The 17,143-nt window shown below is 34.7% G+C and overlaps 1 protein-coding gene across 1 annotated transcript in view; it reads right to left on the bottom strand.

Moving 5' to 3' along the window:
• The window catches only part of CFAP47 (cilia and flagella associated protein 47), a 503,092-nt gene that overhangs the window by 114,803 nt on the left and 371,146 nt on the right, over positions 1-17,143 (bottom strand). Inside the window, exons 52-55 of the mRNA XM_072744557.1 lie at positions 11,881-12,056; positions 11,156-11,263; positions 4,062-4,170; positions 1,046-1,150 (exon numbers count right to left, since the gene is read on the bottom strand). Coding sequence (XP_072600658.1) covers positions 1,046-1,150; positions 4,062-4,170; positions 11,156-11,263; positions 11,881-12,056 — 498 coding nt within the window. The remainder of the gene's footprint in view (positions 1-1,045; positions 1,151-4,061; positions 4,171-11,155; positions 11,264-11,880; positions 12,057-17,143) is intronic.

Below are 17,143 nucleotides of genomic sequence, written 5' to 3'. Positions count from 1 at the left end.
TCCAAAAACAGTCAAGAAGACAGGTTGAAGTCACATGTTCTGAGTTCAGGTCTGAGTTAAACATCTTACTAGCTGCCTGACTTTAATTTCTTTGTTTCCTAATGCATAAAACAAGATTGATAATACTTCTACCATAGGACTGTGGTGAGAATGAGTTGATATAATTCTTTGAATGGCATGTAGCAAGTTGAGAGATGCTTAAAAATTATTAAGCAAAATTATTATTGTTTTATTACTTATTTTTTAAAAGATTTTATTTATTTGAGAGAGAGAGAGAGTGAATGGGATAAGGGGCAAAGGGAGAGAATCTCAATCAGACTCTGCACTGAGCACGTAGCCCAACATGGGGCTTGATCTCACGACCCTGAGAACTTGACCTGAGCTGAAATTAAGAACCAGATGCTTGGGACCCCTGGATGGCACAGTGGTTGAGCATCTGCCTTCAGCTCAGGGTGTGATCCCGGGGTCTAGGGATCAAGTCCCACATCGGGCTTCCTGCATGGAGCCTGCCTTACCCTCTGCCTATGTCTCTGCCTCTCTCTCTGTGCCTCTTATGAATAAATAAATAAAATCTTAAAGAAAAAAGAGTTGGACGCTTAACTGACTGAGTCACCCAGGTGCCCCTTAAGTCTTATTGCTTCTCAAAATTTATTATTAATCAGTAAAACTGTGTAGATGAAATAGAATGAAAAAATAATACAATATTTGCAAGATTACAATTTGTATAGTTTTATATTTAAGTTCATGCAAATATGACAGAATATTAACATAAATGCCAACAAAATGGCATTTCCATTAAAATACCTATATTTCAAATCTCGTGGTACATTCTTCTTCATCCAAGTAATCTAAGAATTTAAAAATGCCTTCTTTAGATGCCTCCACGTGCACAATATATACTGTATTTCCAAAAGTTCATTTAATTAATAATTTACAATGAACCTATTTTGCTGGCAAAGTACGTTAAGTGAATGAATTAGTTTTACTTATTCATTGATTATGAAATTTAATGAACTTGACTTGGTCCAAGAATAGTCTATCATACCTGAGCACAGTGGAAGATGATAGAAGCTTGATGACCAGTTCTTCCAAGAGCTGAAGGAAAAAAGTGAACATATACTTCTTTGCTCGAGTAAGGAGGTAAGGTCAGCTGCACAAATTCAGAGAGGAAAAAAATAATCAGTGCTTTTGTTTGAGTCAGGATCTTGCATGCTAGGTAAATGCCAGGTTGATTTTCGTATGAGTAGTGTGTTGCCTTGTACGTGTTACTCGTTCTTAGTAGGCCTGTTTGGCAAATATTGGTGTAATGGCCATGGTAAACAGTGTTTAGTAGTGTTTACTCCATGTTCTTTCCCCAGACAATGACCACATGGAGTTAACATCAACAGTTGTAGAATGATAAAATAAAAAGGCATATGTCTGAAAGTAAGCTTATTTTTTTCACTCCTTTATTTTTCCAAATAACTTTTGAAAATATAAAATTGCAATATAGCAGTGCTGTTCAAATCCTTGTAGAATATAGCACTTAGTGCTTAATAATTATGTTCTGACAATGACCATGAAATACAAATACAACTTAATGTTATATTTAGAACAGTCACTCTCTTACTATATATATGTGTGGCTTATCTACAGCAAATATTTTTATCTTAAGCTGGCTCTCCCTCTGATAGTTAATCACTTAAGTTTATGCACACATAAGGAATATACATTAATTTCAATATCAACCTTAGCAAAAAAAAGTTGTATTTCATATATTCTTTCAATTAAGCAAATATAAAACAAGTTTTTTCTATATATATATACATATGTAAAAGGAAATCATGTATTACATTAGAAAAACCAAATACTACTACATAAACTTGGATTTTAATTTTAGTTCTACCACTTACTAACTACATGGTTTAAATAATTTTAGCTTCTCTGACCTCAAATTCCTCTTCCATAAATATATGTCAGAAGCATGTAGTGCAGACTGAGGTAGTGTGTATAACCAAATAGTAACTAAAAAAAAATTCCTTTATTTTCACCTAAAATTCACTGAAAAATACCATGGTTTCACGGAAAGAAAGGTAAACACTACTGGCTGGAATATATCTGCAGCAAATGTACTGGTTTAGTGTAACGGGATATAGATAATATGCTAAATATAGGATCGTTTTGAAACTTACAAACATTTAATTACAAGCAAATGTTATCATAATAACCAATTCCAATATGTGATTTTACACTGGATCTTAGTTGAAGAGAGAAAGATTATTGGGATAGCTGAGTAAACTTAAATTTGGACAGGATACTAGATGATGTGAGAGATTAATTATGCTATTAAGAAATATAATCTGAAGTATTTAGTGTTGAAGTTCATGATGCCCACAACTTACCTTCAGACTGAACAGTAAGAAATGTAAGAGAAAGAAGAAAGAGAATAATTTAGCAAATCATTAACATAAGAACCAAGGTAGAAGGTAGAAGTTTTGTGCATTGTATTATTCTTTCAATTTCTGCATCTGTTTGAAATTTTTCATAGTATATAGTTGAGGGGAAGCAAGTTTTTTATATCATTTGCCTGGATAATGTTTATGCTTACTTATTGTAGCATTTATGAGTAATCATCAATATTTTAAAATCCTTACTTGCATAAACACGAATTCTATGCAACAAAACCAAGAATAAAATTATATATGTATGTGTGTGTGTATATATATAATCTTTCTATTTATTATTACCATTAATGTGTGCCATTACCATTAATTTGTTCTATAATAGTATTTTTCTCATCTATAAATTTATTTTTGAGCTGTTTCCCAATATTCTAGTTAAGTGCATATTCAGGGCTCAAAAATATGTGGTAAATGTATAAAACAATGGATGGATTAGAAACCACAGTTAAAATGTTGAAGTAGAGTCTATATTCTTCATTATGTGATATAAAGTGACACCTGCAATATACTACATTTGTTTTCCCTTAGACCACAGTTTATATTCTTCTGTAAAAGTGGTGATATAAAGGACATAAAAACACCACTTTCTAATGAGGAATTTCAGTTATTTGTAAACTATATCCTGACCACCATATTCTGCTTAATTTATGGAAAATACAGTGTTAATAAGATGCATGTGTGCACATTTTAGTATAGTTATTCTAAGATTAAACCATATGTACAATTTTAGCTATATAATATTTAGTGATATCTAATTTGACACATTATGGAAGTTAAGAACTAATTTCATATCAAGCTATTATTAATTGGTAACCAGTATCATAGGTATTCTGATACAAATGAAATCACATTGTAGATTTCTTAAACAATCTTTAAACAGCAAATAATAAAAGCTTTTGTTTAAATACTATATCTATTTACTAGGGCTTCATGATTTACTGTGAGATCCTATGAGGAAAATAATCTATCACAATTATTTTGAAGCTTATCCAAAAACATGGTTTTGGTATTCACTGTACATATTTGGTATCATTTGCTTGGAAACAAAGATATTGATGTTAAACCTTCAGATCTTGTTTAGTTACTTGTGGGAGGAGAAAAGTGATTGGGGCCCACTGACTGGTTCTAGTGTCTGCTAGGGTTCAAGGAATGAGAAATGGGGTAGAGAACGGAAAGAGGGTCAGAGCTGTTCATTGTTTGGAAGTAGGGAACGGGTGATGGGCGGGAACTCATGAAGGGCTGGAAGGAACTGGCCTCTTGGGACCCTGAAAACATAGAAGATTCCTGAGTCAATATCACATTCAAATCTGATTACGAAAATGGTCAGAAATACAGCACAACTAGTTTATTTAGAGTTTAGTGATAATGAGTATGACACTAGCATATAGAATTCTAAAAATTTAGATGGACATGATTTGGGTTTTTTGATCAATTAAAATTGTGGGAGGAAAAAAAAATAAAATTGTGGGAGGGAGATATATAGTATATAAATTCTATTTTTAAATTTTAAGCATTTGAAACCTTATTAATAAATCAAATGATACTTAATAGTGTCCCAAAATCAGTATTGGAAAATGCTTCTAGTAGTGGTAGGTTACTTGGCTTTCCAAATATACTTACTAGTGATTTGTTCATATCCAAGACAAAATTTTCAGGATTAGTGTTTGTTGCTTGCAATTCTAAAGTCTCGTGTGTAGGATTAACTAAAGGAATGATCTGAGTGACATACCTGGAAGGAAAAATGAAGTTAGTAAACTTGTTCATAAACTTGTTCAGTGATAATTTTATAAACTTGATGACTATTATGGGTTGACCTGCATACCCAAAAAAGATATATTTAAGTTCTAACTCCCAATACCTCAGAATGTGACCTTATTTGGAAATAGGGTCACTGCAGATGTAATTAGTTAAAATGTGATCCTACTGGAGTAGGGTGGCCCTTAATCCATTATGACTGGGGTCCTTATAAGAAAATGATGTGAAGACACATGAGAAGATAGCCATATAGTAATGGAGGTGGAGACTGGAATGATGCACTTCTAAGTTAAGAAATACCAAGGATTGCTGGCAAGCACTAGAAGCCACAGGACGAAAGGAAGGATTTTCCTTTATTGATTTCAGAGGGAATATGGTCCTGCTGAAAACTTGACTTCAAATTTCTAGCCTCCAGGACTGTGAGACAATACATTTATGTTGTTTTAATCCACCCAGTGTGTGGTATTTGTTATGACAGGTCTAGGAAACTAATACAATGACTTGTATGAGTTTCAAAATAAGAATAATCATGGATGAACTAATGAGATTTTGCTAAATTTGTCCTTGATTTTCTATTTCTGAGACCAAATGTTATTCTACACTGGGCAATGGAATATATCCCAGTTTTAGGAGCAATATTTACTCATCATTATTTTATAACTGTTAAATTTAGGCAAAAAAGTTAACATAGTCTAGAAATAATAACAATGAGTAATAAATTCACAAAGTTCTGTTCTTTACATTGAAAAGATCCAAATCAATGATGACTAAATACTGAAAAAAATGTGGCTGGTATTTTTGCTCAAAGCAAAGGATAATCAAGAGGGTTCATAATTCTCACTCAACCACCATTTCTAACACCTTTTGATGTATAGCATGAAAACTGTCATTCTGCAGAAATGCAAAACAAAACCACACTGAGATACCAACTCACACCTGTTAGGATGGCTGTCATTTAAAAAAATAATAAGTGTTGGCAAGGACATGCAGAAAATGGAACACTGGTATACCAGTGATGGGAATGTAAATTGGTACAGTGACTATGGCAAACAACAGGAGTTCTGCAAAAAATTAAAAAAAATAAAACTACCATACGATCCAACAATTCCACTATTGAATATATATCCAAAATAAATGAAATCAGTATCTTGAAGAGATAAGTGTGCTCCCATGTTAATTGCGGCATTATTCACAATTGCCAAGATATGGAAATAATCTAAATATTCTTCCACAGATGAATGGATAAATAAAATGTGAAATATACAATAGAATATTACTCAACCCCAAAAAAGAAGGAAATCCAGACATTTGCAACAATATGGATGAACCTAGAGGACATTATGTTAAAGGAAATAAGTCAGACAAAGAAAGACAAATACTGTGTGATCTCATTTATATATGGAATCTAAAAAAGTGAAAAATAGTGTAAGTTCTATGGGAATTAAAATCAATTTCATTGCAAAGTTTAGTATAACTTGATGACATTTGAAATGGACAAAGATACAAAAAGTAAGAGGTGTATGTAGACTGTGATTGCCAGTGGACCAAGAAGCAAAATATATAAACTAAAGAGGCACTTGATTCATTGTTCATCCAGAAGTTTTTCAATTGAATCAAATCTAATAAACCTTCTCTTTTTTTGCTAGTTTTCCTAATAATGAGAAATGAAGTTTGTATTTACAGATGTGTATCCTGAGGATTGTTGATGCACATATTTATTACTTAGGGACAAAATTAAATTTCTTGAGTTTAAAATGTTGTTATACTTTTTTCTTGGGTTCCTTATTTCTAGAGTCACAATAAAATATTTTTTCATCAAGACTGTCTCAAACTTGTTAATATAGAGTAACAAAGGAAAATGAAATAATATTACCTGTCAAATCAATGAAAAACAAGAAGGAAATTAAAAAAATATATATATATTTATTTAGAGAAAGAGAGAGAGAGAGTGTGTGTACAAGTGGAAGGAGGGGTAGAGAGAGAGAGAGAAGTATCCTGAAGCAGACTCCCTGAGAGCACAGAGCCCCATCTGGGGCTTCATCCCAGGATTCTGAGATCATGACTTGACCCAAAATCAAGAGTCAGATGTTTAACCAACTGAGGCCCCCAGATGCACCAAGAAGGTAATTTTAATGTGAACCAAGTGGTAGCACCTTAAAAACCATTTCCAGGATGAAGTGTATGTGTGAACTCTATTACTTTTTCAATTTCTTATGAGTCTTAAGCTCTTTCAAAATAAAAAGACACTAAAAAAAAAAAATCCGGTGCCAAGGTATCTGGGTGGCTCAGTGAGTCAAGCGTCTGACTCTTGATTTTGGCTCAGGTCATGATCTCAGGATTGTGGGATTGAGCCCCACATCCAGGTCTGTGCTGAGTCGAGAGTCTGCTTGAGATTCTATCTCCCTCTCTCTCTGACCCTCCTCTCACTTGTGCTCTCTCTCTAAATAGATAAATAAAATCTTGAAAAAAAAAGTGTCAAATGCTTGTTATGAGAAAATATCATGACCCAGTGAGAAGAACGCAGTTACCATAAAATGGTAAAACAAAAAAATGCCTCCAATATGTAAAGGTTCCTGGGGTGACTGAATTCAATTAATTTCATTTTGCAAATTATTTAGTAAGTGACTATTATAATTCTGAAATTAATTAATAACAATCTGTAAGGCAAATCATAGATTATAATGAAGGCTGTCTGATTCAAAAGTGCAGAGTCCTACTATTTACTCCACTTACGCTTGACATAAACCTAGGAACAACTAAATAATGTATCTCCAACATGAATATTTCCACTGTTCTCCAGGCTTTGTCTCGAATTTCCTACACATCATTCAAATGTTTAATAGAAACTTCAAATTTACAAGTCCCAAGCTGAGCTCTTGATCCCTACCCTCAAACCAGCTTTTCTTAGTCTTCTCTGTCTCAGTTAATGTCACATCTTGAGTTCCAAGTGTTCAGGTAAAAAACTTCAGTGTCATCCATGCCCTGCTGTTTTCCTTATGCCTTAAATATTAGCAGTCAACAAAACTCATTAGCTCTCCTTTCAAAAATAAACCATAACTGAACACTTCTCTCCACACTGACTGGCAATCCTCTGGTCCAAGCTGCTATCATCTTGGTCCTGAGTTAGTGCAAGGACCTCCTAACTGATGTTTCTCTCACATCACATACAGATACCAATTCCAGGTACACTGTGGACCTAAATATGAGATGTATAGACAGTATATTTTTTGAGAAATGAAAAGAAGTTCTTAATGATGTTGGTGTATGGAGGAACTGGAGAAAACAAAAAAGTTGATAAACTACATTAAATTAAGAATTTAATTCTTAAGAATTTAATGTCATTAAAAGACTCTATTAAGAGACTGAAAAGGTAATTCATAAGATAAGGCATTTGCAAAATATATAACCCATAAAGGTTTGTATCTAATATATACAAAGAACTACAAGATGTAAAGGAAAATATAGACAAACTAATAGTAAAATGGTCAAGGGACATGAACAAGAACTTCAAAAAAGCCTATATCAAAATGGATGATAAACACATGGCAGGTGCTCAACCTCATTAGTCATGAGGGAAATGTAAATTAAAAGTACACTGATGTGGGTGCCCCTGGCTGGTTCAGTCAGAGAAGTGTGCAACTCTTGATCTCAGGATTCTGAGTTTGAACCCCATGTTGAGTGTAGAGATTACTCAAAAACAAAATCTGAAGGTGTGCCTGGGTGGCTCAGTCAGTTAGGTGTCTGACTCTTGATTTAAGTTCAGGTCACAGTCTCAGGGTTGTGAGATCAAGCTCTGGGCTCGGGTTCTGGGCTCAATGTAGAGTCTGCTGAGATTCTCTCTCTTGGTCTCCCTCCTCCCCTCCCCTATTCTCTCTCTCTCTCTCTCATAAATAAATAAATAAATAAATAAATAAATAAATAAATATTTTAAAACATCTTAAAAATAAAAGTACATTGATGTACTACTTTACACACATCACAATGGTTAGAGTTAGTCTTAAAATACCATGTTCTTGAGGTTGTGAAGCAGCTGCAATTCATATATGGCCAGTGGAATGTACATAAGTACAACCTATTTTGAACTCTTTGTTGTTATCCACTAAATTAAAGTGATTGCATTCTTATGTTTGTACCCAATAAAAACAAGCATTAAATGTGCAACAAAAGCATGTACAATGTTATAAACAACATGTTTCATTATATAACAAACTGGGGAAAAAAAACCCAAGCCCATCAATTAAAAAAAGGAATTTTTTTGCAGTAATGAAAAAAAAATGAAGAATGGTACATGAATGGGTCGGTAAGTCCTGACTATCATTTTAGAGCCTCCCATTTAAATATGAGGGAGGGGTGTCTGGGTGGCTCTTGATTTTGGCTCTGGTCACAATCTCAGGGGCATGAGACCAAGCCCCACATTGGGTTCCATACTCAGCAGGGAGTCTTCTTGAGTTTCTCTCTCCCTCTGCCCCTCCTTCATGTCCCCTCATACTCACTCTCTCTATATATATTAAATAAATAAATCTTTAAATATGAGCAAAACAAGTATCAGGAGAGTTTTGAATGGGGAAAAAAGGAGAACAAAATTTATTTATTTATTTTTAAGATTTTATTTATTTTTTCGTGGGAGACACAGAGAGAGGCAGAGACATAGGCAGAGGGAGCAGCAGGGTCCTCATGGGGAGCCTGATGCAGGACTTGATCTCAGGACCCCAGGATCACCACCTAAGTCGAAGGCAAATGCTCAACCACTGAGCCACCCAGGAGTCCCAGAAGAACAAAATTTATGATTAAAGACAAAGACCATGACCATTTAAAATGAAATGATATCTTAAGCATATCAGTAAAAATATTATCAACATGGGATAAGAACAGATTGTTATGATTTAAAAACAAAAACAAAAACATGTAAAAGAAACACCCAAACAACAACAACAAAAATGGTCTTGGACATTGATAGCAGACATGAAAATTCAACAGAAAGCATGGAAAATAAATTCAGGTAAATGTATCTGAATGCAAAAGCACAAATGTTGGTAATAAAGGCCAAAGAATAAGAAAATTAAAATAGCTCCCACATTCTAAAACTAAAACGTGGATGTTGTAGGAAGAGAGAAAACAGAGAGAGAGCATATTTTGAGACTTCCAGAAACTGAAAGTCATGTGTTTCCATATTGAAAGAGACCCCAACTACCTAGAAAAATGTATGAAAATAGAGCCACACCAATTCCTTAAAAATTTTAAAGACACTGGATACAATTAATGGCTGTGCAAACTTCCAAAGAGGATAAGGATCCAGAATACAACTGGTTAAAAATGTAGTTACTATGAAACATCTATTAATATTATGCAACTTTTAATTATATACAGTATGACTTAGATAAAAAGAAATTATGCTTTAGAACAACCTGACCAAAAGTAACAAGAACTTAAAAAGAAAGAGAAAAGCACCTTCTAGTGGAGTGAAAACAAACCATCATTATAAAACCGGTTGTGCTAAGTATGTTCACATAAGTGTATCACATTTGTTAATAATTTTATATATACATAATTTTCATACATTAATGAATTTTTAAAACAAGAAAAAATATAAAACTAGAAATAAGTTTGTTAATAAGGTAAAGCAGACACTGCTAGCACCCTTCCCAGTTCCCCTAGAAGATTTTTACCAGTTCTCTACCATCAGACCCCAACGTCTACATGCTTGCTGTTCATCTTCCATCTGAGACTTTCAGATGGTCACCCTTGAGTCCTGCTGCCTCCTCAACTGTACAAACAGTAGAAGTTTATACCTCTTCCCAAGGAAGCTTATAGTGACCAATATGAGAATTCAAAAGCTGAGCATCATTGCACCAAGACAGGGCAAACTCTGAGATGTGATTTATGCTAGAGCTCTCTGCAGGATCAGGTAGTCTGGGGCTGTCCCTGCAATCACATCCTTGCTTGGTTTCTTCCCTTTTCTCATCCTGCTTCCCCTATCTCTTACTGATTGTTCTTAATGGGACCACTTCCTTAATAAATTACTTGCTACAGATTTATTTGGCTACAGATCTGGCCCTGGGAGAATTCAACATTCTTCTGGAGAGCTAAGGGAGAGAGATTAACAAAGAGGTACTGATTTGCCCACTGGTGCACGTGCTCTTTAGAAGTAGGGATTGTGGGGATGCCTGGGTGATTCAGTTGGTTTAGCGTACAACTCTTGTTTTCAGCTTAGGTCATGGTCTCAGGGTCTTGAGATGGAGCCTCGAGAATAAAGATAAAAGTGGGAATTGTGACTCAGTACCACTATGTATCAGCATCAAACCTGGTACCAGACATGTAATAAGAGCTCAATGATGCAAATATAAATGGTCATAACTCCAGGGCACATGGTATTAGCCAAATGACCAAGTATTCTCCACTGTCCATTGCTGACCCCCTGCTTTGCCTTGACCAAACTTTAGTCAGTCTCCTATGTTTCCTATGGGCCCTTGAGCTCTGCTTGTCCCCAAGCCTAAGCAAGCACAAAGCATAACAGGCCTCCTTCCTTTGGCTTCCTCTGGGAATCGGCTTAGCATAGGGCAAGGCTTTCCCCATCAGTGCCCACCAGTCATTTTCCTTTCCTTGTCTGGCTTTCTCTCCAAACAGTCTGCTTATCTCTTCTTGTCCCACCTTTAACTTCTGTTTGATTTTGAGACGCTTGCAGATTGCTGAGATCAGCGTTCTCCACCTATTTCAAATAGTCCCTTTCTCTCCCTTGTTAACGATCATTTTGAAGAAAAGCCTCTCCTTACTAAGTCCTAATTTGCTTTCCTTTCACATAAGTTTTCCATGGGGTAGTTTAAATGTCAAAACTTCCCTGGAAAAGAAAATTAATTGCTCAAAATATATTTATGTCTTCCCAAGAAAGATTAAAGGGATTATAACAATATTCTTTTAGATAACGTTTTTTCCTTCCACAAAATAACTTTATCCATACTTACTTTCCAATGTCACATTGTATTTCTGGTATTGTGGTTGGTTTTGGTAATTCAGTAGTTAATCTCAGTAAATACCAGAACTCTAGAGCCATATCAGGCTGGAAAATAACGCTGGTGGAGAGAAATATACAAAATCCTGTCAGTGGTTTTAGTTTGTGTAATAAAGTTGGCAGAAAAAAAAAATCCTAAATAGGTAGTTTCAAATGCAATATTTGAAAACTGCTCTGTGATCCATTCTATTCTTACTGGAGATATATTTAAAATTTTTTCATTTTTGGTGAGAAGATCACTTCATTATTCAGAAAAACTGTCATCTTTAATATCTGTTTAATAAATGCTTGTTGAATGAATGAAAAATATTTAAACGTTAATGAATTCAAATGTATTGCAGGAGCAAGAACAAGAAAACTCCTGCTTTCTGTGATTAAATCCAACTCAATTTGTTGAATTAGACACATGTATATTTTCATGTGAAGGCTATCAAGTGACAGGCAACTCTGGAGAGCTTTATTATCAGCATGTGCTTGCCTTTGGGGGAAATAGAGACAGAACCTGTGACAGTCTAAAAGTGTAACTGGAAAAAATAAACAAATGAAAGTACAGCCGGGCTAGTATCTCAGCTCTGTCATCTTTTATTTAAGTAGACTTGAACAAGTCACTTAAAATAATTTTGAAGGCTTTATTTCAAAGTATCAACAATAAAATATAATGCCACACTAAAACCATACCTTTCATCTCTACAGCCTGTAGTTGCTGGAGTATACCGTACCACATAGCTGATACATTCTAGCGGATACAGTATAAATTGCTTGAGTCCATTAAGGGCAGCATTGGATAATTGCACATCTAAGTGAATCATTGTCTCTTTGGAATTCGAGAGAGGTATTTCAATGCAAATGGTCTCCTAGAATTACAGAACAAATATATAATCAGCTCTTAGTGTCAGCATAGAGTGAATCATTGTTCTTTAAAGGAAATGCAAAGAAAACTTTTATGCAACATAAGGCCATTTGTTTTATTTTTCTCCTTGATCCGCTATTGAATATATCTCACTCACTTTTAATCTCTTACATGTTTTCCTTGACTAATCTTGGTAAATGATAATGTTATTTTTTTTCAACAACAAATACTCCAAGACATTCATCTAGCTAAATGGTAAGGAAAGTGTAAAATTACATTTGAAATATAGTTTCCTTCAGTACTATTGCCATTTATCAATGTTTTCTCTAGCTGTGGTACTCAAACTTTAGCATGGCATAGGAATCATTTGCAGAGGTTGCTAAAACATAGATTACTGGCCCCCTGCCCCAAAGATTGTGATTCAGTAGCTCTGGGATGGGGCCTGAAAATACATATTTCTAAAAAGTTCTGCCGATGCAGAGGACATACTTCAAGTATCTCTGTACATCAGCAACAAATGGGAAAATCTGAACTAAGAAGACAAATTATGTTGATAATTCAACTACCTTCTTGTTTAGATTCCTTCTTTCCATACTGGTTTCTCCTGTCCTGCCTCCCTAGGTACATCCACTCAGCCCTGGAAGACACTCTTCAAGTTCCAAGACATTTCTTGATCCCCATTCTGACCTATTCTGGCTAATGGCTTATGTTTCATCCCATTACAGTCATGATCTCCACTAGAGTAAAAGTCATTAGTTAAAACAAAAATGTTGAAGGTGATTGATAGGACATATCTCAATCTTGAACAAAGATGAGTTGTCTGTAATGCCTTAACCTAACAAAATAGAAAATATTGGACATTTCAATCATATTTCAAAGCTTGGTAATGAATGTACTTTAGGACTTGGAGGTATTTTGAAGCTTAACACATTAGAGGAATGACAAAAACAACCTTGATACTGAGCTGGTAGGGACAGGCGGTGATGAAGAAAGAGTTATTCACAATACATATCTTCAAGATACAGCTTCACCCACGGAATGAATGTTTGCTTGATTACAGATATATAAATAATTGAGTGGATAAATGTTACATTTTAGGGGAATGGAAACAGCATTGAGTGTGGTGAACAACATCTGGTAAGGAAAGATGAAAATCAAGAATATATACAAATTTACAATTAAACTGGGATATCATATGTTATAAATCAGATTTAATTATAAATGCATTGGAAAATAGCCATCTACAATAGTTTCAGGAGATACTAGAATCATGGATTTCTAAAATACATGGGCATTTAAATTGCTAGAGTAAAATAACCAATGCTCATAATTATAAAGAAGGAAAATAAAAATATAAAATGAAAAAAACCCAATAATTACATTATGTCACAGAATTTATCACTTCCTAGGCAATCTGAAGTATTTCATGAGACTGTTAGAGAATTTAGCCTCCTAGGAAGTTTCTAAGGGTCTAGCAGATCAACAACTAAACCATATGCCAGGATAACAAATACCAACAACTATATATTGGTCTAGAAACTTTGCCCAGGTCTTTAGACAGAAAACCAAAATGAGATATCTTTGGACTAGACATTTGTCCTAGTCTATATTACTTGGATATTTCTCAGAGAAGGTCAGTGTCAGTTTAAAACAATGCTGTGGCTTATTCTTCACAGAAGTAAAAAAAATACTAGGATCTGGACCAGTGATTTTCAAAATGTTTTCATCACAACCTAGAGTAATTCATTTTACATCATGACCTGGCTCACATACACACTGGAAAAAAAAAGATTCGCAAAACAATTCCTACTCTTCTCACATGTGACATTCTCTGATACTTTCTATTCTCTTTTATTCTATTCTATTTCTTAAAAAAAAAAATAATGCTCGTTTTGACCCACTCACGTTTTTGAAACCTATACTTAGAAAAACTTTGGTCTAAAGAGGAATGAAGTACTGGAATATCGAATTGCTTTATGTCTTATCACATATAGACTTTGAACAAAAGGTAAAACAAAACCACTTTCAATCTACTGCTATCTCTGTGAACTACAAGTCATTTAACAGAAGCATGCCCTAGTGTTACAAATGTGTTAGGACATTCTACGGTTGGCCGAATCTTAAGAGATGAAAATGGGGATGGCAGCTCTGGGGCACTTGTGTAACAGCTCCTGTTTGACACATCCGTGGCAAATATCACTACTTGATCACTTCACTCTTACCCAGTATGTCTGGACACTCCCTCAAAATTGAGCAGCCTTCCAGAGAGCAATCGTTAATTGCTTCCAACTACTTGCACTAAGCAGTACTGCAATCTCTAAGGAAAGCCTGCAATCAAATTCTCTGGGGTCTCAAAACCAGCAATAGACTCAATAGAAATGAATGATTCATTACAGTAAAAAGCTTTAAATTCCCAATTAATTAAGAGTGTGGTATTTCTAGTCTGGTAAAATATATGTCAATTTTAGTTACAATATTATAAAAAATAATTTCTAACTTTCATTATAATTTGAATATTTAAAAAATAATTTGAATATTTTTTCAAGTTTAAATAGATTAAAAACTCCTAAATTACACCTTTAAAATATAGTATTGTATGAATAATCTCTTTTAAATATACATCTGCCAAAATACTGTCAAAATTAATTTAGACAAGATTAATTTTCTAACTATATTTCTTAAGGCCATAAAAATTAGATATTTCTTTAAATATTTCATGTATTCAATAAGAGAAGAGATTTTTGTCATTCATGATTTGATGAGATGATCCAAATTTGTAAGTTTATTCTTAAAATACCTCCTTTGTGTTAGCTATATTCTCCAAAAATACAGAACTATTTTCAACACATGAAGCAGAATGTATAAAGAAGTCATCTGCAAAGATGGCCAATAGTCTTGTTGTCTAAGGCATTCTGTACCCCCCATTCCATTTTATGACAAATAACTCTCACTCACTAAGAAGTATAAAGCCTGCTGAATTTCTGTGACTATTTTCTCCATATAAAAGGTGTGAAATATTTGGTGTGTGTGTCTTGCCAATGGTATATTCTTCCACTTTGATGGGTGATTTTATAAGGTTTTTTAGAATCAAATGTACATCTATTTGGACTGATTTTGGTTTTGGAAATTCAAGTGAAACAGTGAGTATACACAGTGACTTCAAAAATTGTCTTTTTTCTTTACATGGCCTCCTTTGGGTGCAATGACACAGTATTCTTTTATAAGGTGTCCAGTATTTTTCTCTGGATTATACTGAAGGAATATTTTAGCTAACATAATGACTGTTGAAAGAAATTGCTTCCATTTTTCATAATCCTTTTGTAAAAGGAATAAATTATGTATATTTAATCCCATGGAATATAAAGATTTTAAAGCATGAAGATGTTCATAAAATGTTGAAAATCAGAATGCCGAAAAAATTCAAACATGCAGCTAAGATTGGAATATGTTTAAAATGTGTACAAACAGATGTATTGAATTTTGCAAATTATAAACTTTTTCAGAGGAAGTTTGAATACTTACATCTATTTTATTTTTTTAAACAAATTATTTATTTATTTGAAAGAGAGAGGGAAAGAGTGGTTGGGGAGGGTCAGAGAGAGAATCTTAAGCAGGCTCCACTCCCAGGGCTCAGTCTCACAACCCTTAGATCACGAGCTGAGCTGAAATCAAGAGTCAAATGCTTAATTGACTGAGCCACCCAGGCGCCCCTCTATATTCATTTTAAAACAAATATAAAATATTTTCAGGGGCGCCTGGGTGGCTCAGTTAGTTAAATGTCTGACTTTGGCTGTCATGATCTCCAGGTCCTGGATCAGACCCCACATGGGGCTCCCTGCTCAACGAGGAGTCTACTCGTCTCTCTCCCTTTCTGCTCACTCATGCTTGTGCTCTCTCTCTCTCTTTCTCATAAATAAACAAATAAAAGAATAAATAAATAAATAAAATCTTTAAAAATATTTCAGTATCTAAATATAACTTATATGTTTCTTATTTTCTTAAAATAGGAGAAACATTTTTAAGAAATTTAAAGACAGAAATTTTAGATCAGGTCATTCCCATCTTTCCACTCTCTAGGAGCTTCTAATTGCACATGGAATAAAATATCTTATCTCACTTTCTGAGGTCCTGAAAGACTTGGCCCTGCCAGCTCCTCTGATTCAAAGTACTTCCTCCCCACTGCTATTTCTGTCCAAGCTCCAGCCTCACAAGCATCTTTTCTGTTCCTGGAGTGCCTGGGCTCTTACCTATTACCTCCCTTCCCACCAAGCTCGTTTTGTTCTGAACATCTGTTAGTTGCTCCTGGGTACATTTCCCCAGTCATCACGCCACAGTCAATGAAACTCTGGACTATTTTTGTTGGTACAATCATCACTAAATTTAGATTAGGCATTTATTATCATGGTAACAGATAAACTGGATGGACTAACTTGGTAGAGTACCATCTGAAAATGGTTTCTCTTCCACTACTGATCTTCCAATCTGGCAGGATCTCCCTTTCTCCATCTCCTTGTTTTCTCAGGGTAGTTCCTAATGCTAGAGGAGTCTCGTTATCAGATCTCGAAAGAGGTACAATAACAATCAACACTTTCATTTGAAATCCAATGAATATTTTTGGTGATCTTTCCTCCTGGCACTCCCTTCTTACCCTCAGGACATGTAGTAATTTTTCAGACTGTTTGTGAGGAAGAAAGTAGACATGACCTGCTCTTTTCAAGCTCCTGCTCTAACTACCTCTCCTGCAGTCACTGCGTTAATATGGCTCCTACAGGTTACAGGATGAATATGGTGCAAGAAGTAAAAGAACAAAGACCATTTACTTAATTGATACTGACTGATCTTTTCCAGTTGACTTTCTAGGTCCTTCTCTTTCTCCTCTTTCTAGCATTACCCCATGTAGACTTTTTCTTTTGGGTTCTTCTTACTCTAGCCAAATGTATCTTGAGCAGATCCTTTTAAAATAGCCCAACCCAGTCCCCAGACACTGAGGAGAATCCACTTTGATCTACGAGGTTTTGTCATGTGCCATTAAAAGTGCAGCTGCTGGGGATCCCTGGGTGGCTCAGCAGTTTAGTGCCTGCCTTCGGCCCA

Source organism: Vulpes vulpes, chromosome X (assembly GCF_048418805.1).
Source record: "Vulpes vulpes isolate BD-2025 chromosome X, VulVul3, whole genome shotgun sequence".
In the NCBI taxonomy this organism is placed as follows: Eukaryota; Metazoa; Chordata; class Mammalia; order Carnivora; family Canidae; genus Vulpes; species Vulpes vulpes.
This window is presented reverse-complemented; position numbering and strand designations above follow the sequence as displayed.